This window comes from Protopterus annectens, chromosome 4.part0 (assembly GCF_019279795.1).
Source record: "Protopterus annectens isolate FY-2018-M chromosome 4.part0, PAN1.0, whole genome shotgun sequence".
NCBI classification, from domain to species: Eukaryota; Metazoa; Chordata; order Ceratodontiformes; family Protopteridae; genus Protopterus; species Protopterus annectens.
The window spans coordinates 817732204-817749504 of record NC_056733.1 but is presented as its reverse complement, the minus strand read 5'-3'; the positions used below and the strand labels follow the sequence as shown (position 1 = coordinate 817749504).

Genomic DNA, 17301 nt, shown 5'->3' with positions numbered 1-17301 from the left:
CAGGTACTTCCTCGGGATGATATTCCATGGAAGTGCCCGAAGAGGAAACCACCAAAGAGGGTCTTTCCTGGGGCCCTTTTGCTCTCTGTCCTGGGGTAGAGACTGATGGAAGCTCAGATCAAGGGGAAGTACAGGTCTGGACCGACAGGGATGGCAGTGACAGAGTCCCCAATGGACAAAGCCTTCTATGCGATTGGGAAGGTAACACACCCCCCCTGTACAGGGATGTGAGCATGGAACCGAATCAGACTCCTTCAGAACAGAGGTCCTGCCCCGCACAGAGTACGCAACACCCGAAACCGAAGCCTGGGTTAATCCAAAAAAGCTGAAGCACAGAGGGTCATGGAAGGCTCAGAAATTAATGAAGTTGATCTATGCACATTGAAACAGGCAAAGGAGTCTAACCCCAGGAGGTCTCTGGTGCCGAAAGCCTAGAGATACTCAAGGCAAGCCTCAGTTCTGGAGAAGAAGTTGCTACCGGAACTGAGACAGTCAAAGCCGGGAATGCCGGAACTAAGGGCTCCAATGACTCAACAGGATGGGCATCGTCGTTATATGGCCAGTCCTGGTGCCGGTTTGGCTAGGAACTGAAGTCAGTCCCCTTGCTGTCACAGGAGCTGATTCACTAGTCTCACAATGTCCGATTCAGAGAGACTCTTGGTTGACCGAACTGAAGCAGTCAAAGGAGACCTAGGGGGTCTGGGGCTCAGTGGTCTATCCCTGAATGTGTCAACAGAAGGAGAATATCTGGATCTCTGGACAAAAATAAGCTCTGACTGCTCCAGTACAGAGGAGTCTTTTGGTGTTGAGGCAGATGGAGTTAACGCCAAACTCTTGGTAGGTGCCAAATCTTTTTTGCCATTCGGTGCAGTGGAACTCTCAAACACTGCAGGCTGCTTAGAAACCTTTTTAGGTGGCTCTGAAGTGCTATTAACCAAGGAAAGTCATTTTTAAAAGAAGAGAATGATAAAGATGAAGAACTGGCTTCTGTTTTGGACCCAGAAACAGCCTCTTTAAAGTCACCTTTTAGCAGTCCTTTAAGAACAAACTTGTTTTTCTGTTCATTAAGTGTCCCAGCAGAAAAACCATGGCAAACTGAACAGTTCTCCTGTAGGTGCACTTAACCTAGGCAATATACGCAACAGACATGCCCGTCCAAATTGGGCATTTTCCTCTCAGATTTCTGGCACCTTTTAAACCCCGAGGTGCCCTTATATGACTTGGCTGGGGATTCAGATTTATCAGCCATAATAATACACCAGAAAAAGGAACAGATTAAAAAAAATCTTTAACAGGAAAAAAGAAAAGGAAACACCAACGATGGTATGACAGAATACCTGAATAAGTATAAAGGAGAACCAACAATGGTACTGGGAAACTACCAACAACAGAGCAGAGTGAAGGAGAGAGACACACATACACACTATTTAAGCTAACGAGAGGAATGGATAGAAAAAGAGACACTAAAAATAAGAAAGAGACAAAGAGAAAAAAGGATATTTTTAAGGAAAAAGACTTACTTTAATTAGCCAAAGCTTGAGTGGTTGTACGCATCTGACAGGAAGCGGCAAACGAGATCTGAGGTAATTTGAGAAGCATTATGGGTAAAGCCTAGCTTGTGAGATTGGAAGGCGCCAACTGAAATAAACGGCTGAGCCAGTTCCAAGACTTTGAACAGAGCCCACAGTCAAGGATTATGTGAAGAGTGACAACATCAGATCTATCATTAATCAATATGATACACCATCTGCACGTTTCAGAGCATGTTATGCGTACACAAAGCATTACATGAATTTGAGTGAATAACAGAAGATTGGAGATACAAGAGAGGCCATCATTTTCACAAAAAAGGGATAAAGCTTACAATGTATATGAGGAAATTTTACAAGATATGAGAGTGGCTGGTAAAATGAAAGTTCACAGTCTGTCATTTAAAAAAAGGATGCAAGGGGTGCTCTGGAAGAGGGCTGCTGGGTGCAAGCTGTATAAATAAGGCATACTTTGGCACCATGGTACTGGAAAGAAGGCATGATTATGACCTTAATTAGTGGCTTACATGCTGGGTAGTCTGCTGGAGTAGGCACAGGAATGAGGAGAAAATGCCTGCTCACCTCTCCCTAGGACAAGGGACGAGGCATGCTTTTCCATTACGATCACTGGTGGATAACAGAGAGAAGATGGAAATGTCTACTTAAAATAAGAGGAAGGCACTCTAAGGGTAATGTCACTCAGACACAAGGCACCCTTCTCAGGGACCATTTCTTGGTAGCTAACCTTTTACACTGGGATAGAAAAAATACAACTTAGGGTAACCCTACAACCCCCCCCCAAAAAAAAAAAGTCCAAGAAAGTCTACTTTTTAATGGGCAACTCAAAGGAGCCCTTAGGGAGAAAATTGCACTGAGTGCAACTGTTGCATGTATGACAGGTATATGTATGTACCAGATGCTGTAATGTGGCTAAATCTTGTAAAACACCCCGGGCACAAATCCAAAGTAGTTGCAAATAATGCACCCCCAGCACCCCTTCTTAGCTATGAATGCAAGCCTGACTCCACACTAGAAAGAAGATAACTTGAGAAATAAGGCAGGAAAGCAGCAGGTTAAGTAGATAGTCTGCAGTAAGATTATGGGTGTATGAGACTGATGCAAAGACAGTGAACAAGTTACACACAGTACGTCACCTGGACAAGAATATGCCAGGAACAATACTAAAACTACATCAGTCTGTGCAATTAACAAAAATATAGTTTTCCAATAATTTTGCTATATGGAGGTTTGAAAGAAAGTTCAGTTTTGTCACATACTGCAGTTTAGACTACTGAAACCAATGAAAAAAGGAGAACTACTAAACAAAGTTAAAACACCTTTACCTTGGATCATTCTTGGCACGAACACTGGTTTCAAATTTGATTCCATTTCGGGCAACATACTGAGCCAGCTTGTCAATCACAGGCTGAATATCAGGTGGAGGAGGGATAATAGCTGCCACAGGAGCAAGGGTACTGCAATAGAACAGAAGTTGCAGAGTTAAACAATAATTATTTAGCAGAAAACAAATTTAATAAGATACTTCTTTATACACCCCCTCCCATACAATATAAGTTAGGATTTTTGTTACAGATTCTATTAAACCCTTCAAAAGAAAATATATTTAATCCATCAAATAAATTACATTAAAGACAAACTACAGTGCTATATGGCTCCCTAGCAAAATTCAAAGACTGAAAAAGTCTAGTAATCACTCTCTCCATCCACAACATATAAACATACTACTTCCAACAGTGCTGTAACCCAGCAGGAGGAGCAAATACCATACCAGTTTTTCAAAACATGACTTACAATTTTGATCAAACACAAGGTAAGAATCTGTGTCATACAATTAAGACCAACATTCAGTTACTCTTTCAGCCTTCACCCACTGGGCTTAACATTAAAAGTACAGCATTATACAGAGAAATGCTTATAAGCATTTTCTGAACACCACTGGATGTCTAAAAGCTGCAGTTTCCTAACATATCACACATACAACACGGTAGAGGAAATGCTTTGAAGCCAGATATCACAGCAACAAAATACACCACATTTGGTCATACTCTGACCTGAAGTTTACAGAACATAAGCATAAGAAATCGAATTTGACACTTAAGTTATTCTACCTTGCAACAGGAAAAGAAGGAGCTTCTCCATTATCAATACTGGCTGGGTCTGCAGCCAATGTTGTCGCAGTGACAGTGGATGTGGCAGTTGCAACCCCTGTAGTAGCTGCTACAGTCATTCCTGCAGGAAGGGCATTGTAGTAAGTGGCAACATCCATGCCAGGTGGAGGTGCAGCAAGACAGTATGTTCCATCAGGCAGCATGTAGTAGCTGTAATACACAGTAGCAACTGAAGCTAAAGAAAGACAAAACAAGGGTCTGAAGTAATAGTACAAAAGGTCAGCAAATAAATAAAATTACAGCACATACATGAAAATTTCTAAATCAACATGCTCATCATTAATTTACCTTACCCAAAGCAGCAAATGCACAGTGTTGGAAATAATTTTAAATTCTATGCTCCTTCCCAAACAGCTGACCATTAGATGCTCCTGATGCCTCCTCCCCAATCCTTGGTGTTCCCAAATGTAATGGCTTCCCCCAAACCTGTTAACATATATACTTCAAGAAATGAACAGAATAGTCCTGACGTGTAACAGGGTTTATTCCTATTCATAACATGTCCTACTCATTAACCATCTGATGGTCTAATAAGAACTAGACTGCATTACCTTACTTGAAATGTGTGTTCCTAGACATTCCACACTGCCACTACTCAGTCTGAAGTTAATGTAATGTTGGCAATGCATATCTCACAACCCCCTTTAACCATCATCACCACTACAGGTTACTTACCTGCTCATGGTTTCAGTCACTAAGCTGCCAAACTTGAAAAGTAATTCAGCTTCGATACTTCAATATGTCTACTACTTACGAAACAACTCGTAGGCAAAGGCTTCACACCTTGCGCAGGTTCATAGGTCAATCTTAGGCTGCTGATCCAGAGGATCATTAGTTACCTAGTCGCAACACCCCAAACCATACAGAGTTAGTGACATAACTAATTTACATGTAGTTTCAACACGTTTCATTGATGGCTTGGGGGCCAGACTCAGGGTGTATTTTGACTGTCCATCCAACTAGGATGCATCTCTCGAGGTTCAGGGAGCTACTTTACTTTGCATCCAATGAAGGTCTATTCCACAGAAAGTACAGTTGTGTACACTTGCCATAAATGTAGATGTTAGAGTTTATTCACTGTTGCAGTCATCACATTTGGGTTATCTGCTTGCAGTAGCCCTCAGTCGGCCTGATTATCAAAGTCTTGGGTCCTGCATCGGTTGCTGTCTCATTTTCCATGACATCAGGTAGTCAGGGGTATTAAAGCATGCAGCCAATGCCATTACATCAGTATTTCTTGCCCTAGATGTCAGGTGCCCCCATAATGGGAAGCAATTATATACAAGGTTACACCTCCAACAAAAAAGCAAATACACCAAAAAGCTTTGAGCATAGAAAACAAGAATAGAGGTATAGTCAAATAGAAGTCAGGGGGCTGGAGGGAGCGTTTGTCCCAGGACCACCATTCCGCATTTCTGGAAACACTGGGAAATATAAAGGTCCTACCAAACACCCTAATATTGGGTGATTTCAATTACCCAAACATTACCTGGGGAGAACTACTCAAGTACTAACTCCCTTGCCCAACATTTCCTAGAATTTATAAACTCAAATGCCCTGGATCAACTGGTCAACACTTCCAGAGGTGACAACATATTGGACCTGGTCATCATCAACATGGGCGACCGGTGCTCCACACCAGAGGTCAACCCCTCGCTGGTTAGATCTGACCATAAACAAATCACTTTGGATATCTACATTCCACCCCCATCCCCGGACAAGGAAACCACCGTGAAAAACTTTTCAAAAGCAAACTTCACATTACTTAAGACCGAGGTGTAAAGTTTCAAAGCCCCCATGCTAAAGGATAAAGTTGTCCAAGCTGCAAAATCCTTTACGAATGCATTCTACGGGCACCTACTAGAATGCATGGATCGTTCTATCCCTAGCAAAACCAAGACTCACTCCTCTAAGAAAAGGAAACCAGTCTGGTGGACTCCTGCCATAAACAAGCTATACAATAGGAGAAGGAAACTAGTACGGAAGAGAGTAAAATCCCAAGAAGGGAAGACATCCCTGATTAGTATCAGCAAGAAAAGTACAGTTTTGTACCTACCATAAATGTAGATGTCCGAGTGTCTTCACTGCTGCAGTCATTACACTTGGGTTATCCTGCCGTCAGGCAGTCCCGCAGTCGGCCAGTGTACCTACCATAAATGTAGATGTTAGAGGTGTCTTCACTGCTGCAGTCATTACACTTGGGTTATCCTGCCATCAGGCGGTCCCCGCAGTCGGCCAGAGTTCCAAAGTCTTGGTCCGGCGTCGGCTGCTGTCTCTTCTTCCCTGACGTCAGTGCGCCAGGGGTATACAAGATGCAGCCAACGCCATTTTCTTCAGTTTTTCTTGCCCCAGATGTCAGGTGCCCCCAAATAGGTAGGCAATACATATTGCTAATAAAACATACATAAAAAGTAAAACCAAAACTTTCAGTTACCAGCAAATACACCACATAGGTAGTATAGGGTAGAAAAGTGTAGGCAAGTCCCAGCTAAGAAAGAGGGGATGGAGGGAGGGTAACCTGGACTGCAGCAGTGAAGACACTCTAACATCTACATTTATGGTAGGTACAAAACTGCACTATGTTCATAGTGTTTCACTGCTGCAGTCATTACACTTTGGTTGAATCCCAAAGCTGAGGTAGGGTGGCTGGTTCTATAGAGGATATGAGGTGGCTATGAGCCCCTGCAGCACTGCAGTGGCAAAGCCAGCTCTGGATCTAGAATAAAGAGGCAAGTGATAATGCTTGGTAAAGGTGTGCACTGAACTCCAAGTTGCAGCTTCCAAGATGTCTTTGGTAGGTACTCCTCTAAGGTAGGCAGTTGAAGTGGCTGTTGCCCTGGTGGAATGTGGCCTAATGTTACTAGGTACAGGTTTCCCATGCTGTGTGTAGCAGAAACGGATACAGTGTCCTATCCACTTTGAAATGGTCTGCTTTGAAATAGCCTTTCCCTGTGATCCTGCAACATATGCAACAAACTGCTCAGTTTTTCAGAAAACTTTTCTTTTGTCCAAGTAGAAATGTAACTGTCTGTGTATGTCCAATGAATGCAGAAGTCTCTCCCCTTTATTCTGGGGATTTGGATAAAAAATTGGCAAGTGAATAGATTGGTTAAGAGCCACAATGGATACTACCTTTGGCATAAATGAAGGGTTTGTTCTTAAAGAAACCCTGTCTTGGTGGAAAATGATGAAAGGCTCCACTGCCATTAGTGCCTGTAACTCTGAGACTCTTCGTGCTGAGGTTATTGCCAGAAGCAGAGCAGTTTTCCATGACAAATTTTAATTCTGCTGAATTGGCTGGCTCAAAAGGAGGTTTTTCAAAGACAAAATTGAGGTCCCAAGTTGGTGTTGGTGCTCTCCGGGGCGGTCTTATGTTTTTAGCCCCTCTGAGGTACTGTTTTAGCAATGGATGAGAGAAAATAGGAGGATCTGTGTTGTAATGAGCCGAGATGGCAGATGCGTGGATCCTAATGGATGAAAAAGATGGTCCTTTGTCCAGCATCTCGGTTAAGTATTGTAATATCTGAGGAATATTTGGGACAAGAGGGTCAAAGCTTTGAGCCTGGTTCCAGGCACAGAATCTCTTCCACTTTTCTGAATAACATTTCCTGGTGCTAGGCCTCCTGGCCTCCAAAATGACATCCATAACAGCTTTAGAAAGAGGTGTTGTCTGCTTGACTAAGGAATCTGCCATGCAGCCAGGTTTAAGGTTTTGAGCTGACTATGCAGGATCTGATTGTTTTGTTGAGCCAGAAGGTGTGGAGTTTGAGGTAAAATCCATGGTGGGTCTTGAGCTAAGTTATTTAAGATTGGGTACCAGTGCTGGCGTGGCCAGTCTGGGGCAATCAGGATCATCTGTGTATTTTCTTGCCTAGCTTTTAGGAGTACCTTTGAAAGGAGAGGCAGTGGTGGGGAGGCATAAACTTTTAGGCTTTTCCAGCTGAATGAGAGAGCATCCACTTTCCATGCTTGTGTGTGATAAGTCCTTGTGCAGAATTTTTGTAGTTGGCAATTCATTGGGGAGGCAAAAAAAAATATATGTCTGGGCACCCCCATTTTTGCGTTATCATGCTGAATACTTGTGAATTTAATTTCCACTTGTGAGGATCCATGATGTTTCTGCTTAAGTCGTCTGCCAGAGTATTTTTCTTTCCAGGCAGGAATTGTGCTTGCAGATGAACTTGATAGGTTAGAGCTGCGTTCCACAAGGTCATGGCTTGCCTGCATACAGGATAAGAATGAGTGCCCCCTTGCTTGTTTATGTACCACGTAACTGTGGTGTTGTCTGTCTTTAATAATAGTTGTCCTAGATGCCGAATGTCCTTGAAAGCTGTTAGGGGATTTTGCACAGCTAACATCTCTTTTTGATTGATGTGAAGATGCATTTGGTCTGCGGCCCACTTGCCGTGAATACATTTTCCTGCCATGTGTGCTTCCCAGGCATAATCCGAAGCATCTGTTGTTAGTGTCTGCCTGGCTGTGGGTAGAATGAAAGGCTGTCCCTTGTTGAGGTGACATGTCTGTGCCCAGCATCGAAACTCCTGTTGTAGGCAGGGAATTAGTGTTGAGTCCAAACAGTTTTTAGGTACCATTATAATTTCCTCATATGCAGTCTGGCATATGAATTAGTAGTATGCAAGATGCCATGAATCCCAAGGCCTCCAGAATTTTTCTTGCAGGGAGTTGGGTTTTTGTTGCCATCAATTGAAAGTACTGAGTCAGTTGTCCTTGCTTGTCTAGCGTGAGATAAGCCATCTGGGCCGTTATATTTAAGCTGGCACCCAGGAATATTATCTCTTGTGAGGGCACTAGTTTTGACTTCTTTTCGTTCACTGTGTACCCCAGGCAAATTAGCAACCTTTTTACAAATGCCAGATGCTTTAGAAGTATGTCCTTGCCTCTCTGCTTGAATAAGGCAGTCGTCCAAGTATGGATATATTTGAATTCCTTTTTGTCTGCAAAATGCAATTACTGATGCCAGGCACTTTGTGAAGACCCTGGGCGCAGTAGATAAGCCAAAGGGCAGTGCAGAGAATTGGTAATGCATTGAACCAGCTATGAATCTGAGGTATCATCTGCAACTTTGTCTGATAGGGACAAGCAGGTATGCCTCTGAGGTCCAAAGTAACAAGCCAAGCCTTCTTGCCCAGCATGGGCAGAAGCCGCTGTAGTGTCAACATTTTGAATTTCGAAACATCCAGGTAAGTATTGAGAGTAGAAAGGTCTAGTATGGGTCTCCAGGCTTTGTCCTTTCTGGGGACCAGGAAAAGTCTTGAGTAAAATCCTTGTCCTTGTTCCTGTTGTGGTACCTTTTGAATAGCTCTCATGTCCATGAGGGCTGTAATTTGTTTTTGTGTCTCTGCCCATTGATTTTGTGGCAGGTCTGGCATTCCTTTTAGCCTTGGTAGAGTGTGAAAGTGGAACCTGTAACCTTGAGACACAATATTCAGAACCCATTTGTCTTGGGTGATTATATGCCAATTTTGGGGAAAAAAGTGCTAGTTTTCCCCCTAAGGGAGCTGCCAAAGTGCTTGGCAGGGGAAGTCATTGGGGCTGTTTCCTATAAGGTTGTGACTTGTCTTCACCTCCTTCTGGGGTTGAAGCACCCCACTGTCATGGTCTGTAAGAGCCTTGGAGCTGAGATCTGCCTCTTGGGCATCTGAATCTGCCACTTTGTGGTCTGTCTGACACTGGAAAGGACCAGTTCTTTGAAGGCCAATTTCTGCTAAATCAAGGTGGCTGTACCTGTAAGAAATCCTTCACGGTTTGCATAGATTTTGCCTTATCCTCCATTTTCTTTAATACCGCTTCTGCCTTAACACCAAATAAAATATCCTGCTGTAAAGGAGAATCCAATAATTTTGCCTTAACATGATCAGGTAAACTTTGTTCTTTTAACCAAGCATGCCTTCGAATCACAGATCCTGTAACTGCTGCTCTTCAAGAAGCCTCAAATGAATCAAAACCACATTGCAAAGTATGTTTTCCCACTTGTTCAGCTGCATGCAATAAATCCTGCATTTCCTTATAGTCAGGATGTTCTGAACTTGTAAGCATTTTCTGTTTTAACAGAGACATTAAATATTGTTGGTATTTAAGCATGTGAAACTGGCAATTTAAAGCTGTCACTGCTAAAGTTGCAGAAGGGTAAACTTTCTTCTCCCATCTGTCTAATGCTCTAGAATCCCTGTCAGACAGAACTGGATTTTTAGCCGTGGAAGCCTTTACCCCCTTTGGGACCCTGGGAAACCGTTTCTGGGTCAGCAACAGGGATTTTATAAAGAAATTTGTGAGAGTCAGGGACTCTGTAGTACCTGTCTGGCTTGACTGGAGCAGGGGGCAAAGAATCAAGATTTAAACTGGATTCAGAGAACACATCATCCACAATATAACACTGGCGGAATAGCAAGGGGCCTATGCTGAGACAATAAAAGAAAGTCTCTGAGCCTTTTATTGGATTCTGAGTAATCCTGGCCCTCCCAATGGAAATGCTCCCACATGGTATGTAAAGTTTCCCCAAAAGAGTAATCCTCAGGAGGAGAGGCTGAAGGAATTGATTCTTCAGCATCAGAGTTCCTCATAGGGGGGCAAAGAGTATCCCTGGCCTGAAGAGGAATCAGAAGAAATGGAAACCTGGTCAGAGGAATCAGTCTGTATCCTGCCTAGGCCTTTTATCAGGAGGGGGATGGGAACCCCTGATCAGAGTAATTAAGTCTTCGGCCATTTTGAGCATCTGTTTCTTAGGCATGGAGGCCTGTCCAGGTGAATGCTGTACTTGCTTCTTTGTCTTTAATGGAGTTTTAGACTTGGCTGTAGTTTTTATGGTAAACTGTGAAGGTCTGAAAACGCCCTCAGAAGCAGATGCCTGCTCAGCGGCTCCGGACCCATCTGAAGGGTTAGTTTCCGTAGGCCCAACACCTTGAGTATCCAGAGGCCTAGACATCTCCACGTGGGAGTCGGAGGCGGCCTGTGGCTCTGAGGTAGTGGGTGTCAGGGGCTGTGAAAGCGCCTCACTGAGAACCGGCGACTGGCCTAGAAGAGGCTTCGTCAGTTTTGGGACTCGGATGCCTGTCCTTATCCTTGTCTTTGCGTTTTTTGTGTATTCCGGTCGTCGGTTGTTCTGATGGCATGGTATAATTAAACCTTCGGCCAAAGTAATGGAGAGCAAAATCAAACAGATGTTTAATAGTGCGTTTGTTAAATCTAGCACAAAACCGACAACTAATGGCGTCGTGGTCTGGGCCTAGGCATGGAATACAGTAAGATTGAAAATCCTTATGAGGTACTTGCTTCCCACAATAAATACAATTATTAACTTTTACAGACATCGGTCTGAGGCAAGAAAAAGTTTCCCCAACGGGGTACTTGAATTATTGAAGACTTCGGTTCTGAAATTTGAATTGAAAATCTCAGGAGTCGGCCGACCGGCACTTGCGAACTGCTTTTGCTTCGGGCACCGAGCGGCAAGAAAGACTGAAGAAAAAGGCGTTGGCTGCATCTTGTATACCCCTGGTGCACTGACGTCAGGGAAGAAGCGACAGCAACCGACGCCGGACCAAGACTTTGAAACTCTGGCTGACTGCGGGACCGCCTGATGGCAGGATAACCCAAGTGTAATGACTGCAGCAGTGAAACACGATGAATATCTACGATTCCTCATAAAATCATCCAAGGCGAGTTTTGAAAGAAAAATTGCCAAGGACTCCAAAGATAACCACAAGGCATTCTTTAGTTATGTCAAGAATCTAAGTGGCAATGCTCAGATCTGCTCGGAGTTAGTGCAGAATGGTACAAAATACACTGACCCGACCGATATTGCCAACATCTTGGTAGACAGGTTCAGCGCAAACTTCACGCCCCCCTCTCACCCCCAAAGGGCCCATGACCATACCAGAAGAATGTACAGCCCCTGAAATCTCAGACACTCAGGTTAAAACAGCCCTCTCCAAAGCCAAAAACACAGCATCAATGGGACTGGACAGTGTCCCAGGCTGTGTCCTACACGAGTTTAAAGACGAACTAACCCCTCACCTAAACACACTTAAAACTCAGCCTCTCTACAGGTTACATACCCATAGAGTGTCGCACAGCAATGGTTATTCCGCTCCACAAAGGTGGAGCCACAACAGACCCCGGGAACTATCGCCATATAAGCCTGACTAGCTTGATCTGCAAGGCTATGGAGCGCATCATCATGGAACTCATTAACGGAGACATTGGGAACCTCCAAACACTGGACCCTACCCAGTTCGGCTTTAAGGGCAGATCATGCCTCCTAAACCTGGTGGACTTATTTGAGACCGTTACCAGGGCTATAGACGAAGGAAAGGTGGTACACACAGCCTACCTAGACCTCGCAAAGGCCTTCAACACCATTCCCCATTCTGGTATTATAGACAAGCTCACCATCCTGAACATAAACCTCTACATCACAAGATGGGTTGCCAACTGGCTCACGGACAGAACTCACATGGTAAGAGTTGCGGGAGCTAGGTCTGGCTCTAAACCGGTTACACGTGGCATTCCCCAGGGCTCAGTCCTAGGACCCCTCCTGTTGGGCATATACTTCTCAGAGGTACAGGCAAGCACAGGAGGACTATGGCTGACCAAGTTCACAGACGACTGCAAATTAGGAGCTATACTTGACTCTCCGGCTGACACAGACATCCTCCAAAAGGGTCTCACTGAGACGGATACCTGGTGTCAAAATCATGGCCTCAAGCTAAATGCCAAAAAGTGCATAGTCATCCCCTTTGGAAAAAAAGTACCCACAAACTACCACATAGGTGGTAGTCTCAAATACGGAAGACGTAATTAGGGATCTGGAGACCCAAGTAGACTGTAATCTCTCCTTTGATAATCACATTGCCAAAGTGGTTAGAAAATCTTTCTACGTGGCCCACCTTATCACAAAAGGGTTCGCATCCAGATCAAAAGAGGTCATTGTGCCCCTCTACTCATCGCTCATCAGACCCATCATAGAGTACAACACCCCATTTGGGACACATCTTACAAGACACCTGCAACAGCTGGAAAGACCACAGAAGTACCTCACCAAGAGGATCACTGGCCTCAAACAGATGCCCTATGCAGCTCGCCTGAAGAAACTCCAGCTGTACTCTGTTGCATACCGCCTACTCAGAGGTTATCTCTGCTTGACATACAAGGGATGTCCAAGCCAGAACTGATGGACATGCTCCACCTAAAGAAAAGCTTATCCCCTCGAACCACACGCTCTAGGGATCTAAACCTCACCACAACAATAAATAGGACGTGCTGGAGGGATAGATTCCTGTCCCAGAGACTTCCCATGCTTTGGAACAAGATTCCAATCTACATTAGGCAGAGCTCCTCGTTAACACTCTTCAAGAGAAACCTTGATGAGTGGATGGGAAACAAAGTTTACCCCGGGGATCACTTCAGTGGCTCTGCTGGACAGAGGCACAGGGAACTAATCTAAGGGGGTGGCGAAAGCAAACACATTATGGCTAGGCTTATAAATGCCTTCGGGCAGATAGCCTAGTACCTACCTATGAACCAGGACTGCAACAGTGAATACACTCAAACATCTACATTTATGGTAAGTGTACACAACTGAACTAGGTTCTTCATAGTTCACTGTTGCAGTCATCACAGTTGGGTAGATTCCCAAAGCTAAGAATGGGAGGAGGAGGCTATAAGGCCCTGCAAGACTGCAGTGGCAAAGAGAGCTCTGGATTTAGAAAAAAATTGGCAAGTGGTAATGCTTGGTGAAGGTATGTACTGAACTCCAGGTAGCAGCTTCTAGGATGTCCCTGGTAGGGAAACCTCTGAGAAAGACTGTAGAGGTAAGGTGCAGCCCTAGCTGAATGTGGTCTTATCCCCTGTGGGGTAGGTTTTCCATGGTGCTTATAACAGAAATTAATGCAATGGCCTAATCACTTAGAAATGGTTTGCTTTGAAATAGCCCTCCCCTCTGCCCCTGCAGCAAATGCAACCAGCAGCTGTTCAGATTTCCTGACAGGTTTAGTCCTGTCCAAGTAAAATCGAAGTTGTCTGTGCACGTCCAGTGAATGCAGTATTAGTTTCCCTTTGTTCTGTGGATTAGAGAAGAAGGTTGGCAAATGAATGGACTGATTAACGGCCACACTGAATACCACCTTGCGCATGAAGAAGGGATTGGTCCTGAGGGACACCCTGTCCACATGAAAGATGATGAAAGTCTCCACTGCCATGAGGGCCTGTAATTCAGACACCCTTCTTGCTGAAGTGCTGGCTAGAAGGAAGGTGGTTTTCCAATGAAGGAATTTCAACTCTGCATTTGTAGATGACTCAAAGGAAGGTACAGTGAGCTTTTCCAATACAAAGTTAAGGTCTCAGGCTGGAGTAGGGGCTCTCCTGGGTGGTCTTAAGTTTTTGGCCCCTCTGAGGAATTGCTTCAGCACTGGATGAGAGTACAAGGGTGGCGATGTATTGTAATGAGCTGAAATGGCTGAGGCATGAATTTTGATGGAGGAAAAGGAAAGGCCCTTGTGAAGCATCTCAGTTAAGTACTGAAGAATCGGAGGTAAACTGGGTGCTGCTGTGCCCATCCCCCCCAAGTCTGGCTCCAGGAACAGAATCTTTTCCATTTTTCAGCATAGGATTTTCTAGTACTAGGCCTCCTTGCCTCCAGAATGACATCCATCACTTGCTTACTGAGTAATGGTAACAAAGAGATCAGGTAATTAGCCAGGCTGCCAGGTTCAGGGTTTGAAGCTGTGGGTGCAGAATCTAGCCCTCCTGTTGGGACAGCAGAGCAGGGGTCTGAGGCAGGTGCCAGCAGTGGCACACTGCACAAGAGAGGGTACCAGTGTTGTCGTGGCCAGTCTGGTGAAATCAGTATTGTCCTTTTTGATCTTTAGCAGTACCTTGGAGAGGCGAGACAGAGGGGGAAAGGTTTTTCCAGGTGAAGGACAGGGCATCCACTTTCCAAGCTTGTTTGTGGGGAGTCCTTGTGCAGAATTTGTCCAATTGGTAGTTCTGGGGGGAAGGCAAACAGGTCCACCTCTGGGCTCCCCCATTTGTTTCTCAACATGTTGAATATCTTTGGTTCCAGTTTCCACTCCTGTGGGTCCATGAGATTTCTGCTTAGGTCATCTGCCAGTGTATTTAGCTTTCCTGTTAGGAATTGAGCCTGTAGGTGCACTTTGTAGCTCAAGGCTGTGTTCCACAGAGCCATGGCTAGTCTGCAGAGAGGGTATGAGTGGGTTTCCCCCCTGCTTGTTTATGTACCACATAACAGTGGTGTTGTCCGTCTTTACCAATAATTGTCCTGGAAGAATGTGGTCCTTGAAGGCTGTCAGAGCATTCTGTAAAGACAATATTTCTTTTTGATTGATATGCAGGCGCATTTGACTTTGGTTCCATTTGCCCTGAATGCACTTCCCTGCCAAGTGAGCCCCCCATGCATAGTCTGATGCGTCTGTTGTTAGGGTTTGGGCGGCAGGGGGTGGACTGAATGGCAGTCCCTTGTTTTGTTGGCAAGCCTCTGCCCACCAAAGGAACTCTATGTGTAGACAAGGTATGATAGGAATCATTGATTCTAGATCCTGAGAATGCTGGCACCATAGGCTTTTTAGATACCATTGTAGTTTCCTCATATGCAGTCTTGCATATGAATTAGTAGAATGCAGGAGGCCATGAACCCCAGGGCTTGCAGTATTTTCCTTGCAGATAGCTGGGTCTTTGTGGCCAGTAGTTTGAAGTAGGCTGTCAAATGAACTTGTTTCTCTGGCGTGAGGTAGGGCATCTGGGAAGTTGAATTCAAGCTTGCTCCCAGGAATACAATTTGATGACAAGGTACAAGGTGTGATTTCTTTTCCTTTATGGTGTACCCCAGAGAAGTTAGCAATTTCTGCACAAACGCCAGATGATTCCAATAGTATGTCCTGGCTTTTCTGCCTAAATTAGACAATCGCCCAAGTATGGATAGATTTTGATATTTCTTTGCCTGCAAAATGCAATGACTGGAGCTAGGCACTTTGTGAATACCCTGGGCACAGTAGATAATCCAAAGGGCAGTGCAGAGAACTGATAGTGCCATGTGGCCTGCTTTGAAGCTTAGGTATCTTCTGCAAGATTCCCTTATTAGGATGTGCAGGCAGGCTTCCTTTAAATCCAGTGTTGCCAACCAGGCATCCTTGCCTAGCATAGGAAGCAACTGGTGAAGAGTTAGCATCTTGAATTTTGGGAAGACCAAAAATGTGTTTAGGATAGAGAGGTCCAGGATAGGACGCCAGGAGTTGTCTTTCCTGGGCACCAGGAAAAGTCTTGAGTAGAAATCATGTCCCCTTTCCCCTTTTGGAACAGGTTGAATAGCCCTGATGCTTGAGAGATAATTTGCTTTTGAGCCTCTGCCCACTGATATGTGGGTAGATCTGGCCAACCATTTGGGGTTGGTAAGGAGTGGAAGTGGAATCTGTATCCTTGGGAAACTATACTTAAAACCCATTTGTCCTGGGTAATGAGTTTCCAATTTTTTGCCTGCAGGGCAATCTTTCCCCCTAAAGTAACAGTCAGTTGTGCAGGGCTTGGAAGATTTAAACTAAAGTCATTGACACGGTTTACCATAGGGGGAGTCTTACCACTCCCTGCTTTGGAAGTGGGAACCCCCCCACTGCTTAGTCCTGTGAGTACCTTGGGACTGAAGCCTGGGTTGTTCTGCTGGTTCTGGGTTTGGACTGAAAAGGCCTGGAAGAGGCAGGAAAGGACCAATTTTTAGAGGGCCAATGCCTACTAAATCTGTGAGGCTGTACTTCTGGGAAATCTTTAACAGTTTGCATAGATTTAGCTTTTTCCTCCATCTTTTTAAGTACTACTTCTGCTTTGCTGCCAAACAGCCTGCCTTGGTTTATGGGGGCATCCAGCAATCTAGCTTTAACATGATCTGGCAAAGATTGCTCCTTAAGCCAAGCATGCCTTATAAGTACAGACCTAGTCACAGCAGCCCTGCAAGATGCCTCCAGTGAATCAAAACCACATTGCAAAGTATGTTTCCCAACTTGTTCAGCAGAATGCATCAAATCCTGTAAATCATTATAGGAATCATTTTCTGCTTAAGCAATCCATATGCTGCTGATACTTTAACATATGAAACTGGCAGTTTAAGGCCTTAACGACCAAGGTTGCAGAAGTGTATATCTTCTTACCCCATCTATCCAGCGCCCTGGAATCTGTATCAGACGGGGTAGGATTTTTGGCAGTAGTAGTCTTAAAGCCCTTGGGTCCCTGTGAAATGGTCTCAGGATCCGCAGTAGGATTTTTAAAAAGGAACTTGTGAGAGTCAAGAACCCTGTAATATCTATCAGGTTTTCTGGGAGCAGGACGTGACTCAGGGGCCAAACTAGATTCCGAGAAGGCATCAACAATAATAATCACAAAAAAAGCACCAGAATCCAGGAAAAGTGACACGAACAGTTTAATTCACTAATGCTGAAACTTCACAACTCGTTTTCGTCCTTGACTTCATCAGATACCACCACTCTTGGTGCACTCATCTTAAATACATTAACTAATTAATGATAGCCAATGACAAACAAATTGATTAATTAGAATTAGTTAAA

General features: G+C 44.5%; 1 protein-coding gene across 5 annotated transcripts in view; it reads right to left on the bottom strand.

The window, feature by feature from the left end:
• Window positions 1–17301, bottom strand: part of LOC122799595 (splicing factor SWAP) — a 1354031-nt gene that overhangs the window by 1106182 nt on the left and 230548 nt on the right. For all 5 annotated transcript variants that reach the window (XM_044068762.1, XM_044068763.1, XM_044068764.1 and 2 more), the window contains exons 8-9: window positions 3659–3893; window positions 2873–3004 (exon numbers count right to left, since the gene is read on the bottom strand). In XM_044068762.1, the coding sequence (XP_043924697.1) occupies window positions 2873–3004; window positions 3659–3893 (367 nt within the window). The remainder of the gene's footprint in view (window positions 1–2872; window positions 3005–3658; window positions 3894–17301) is intronic.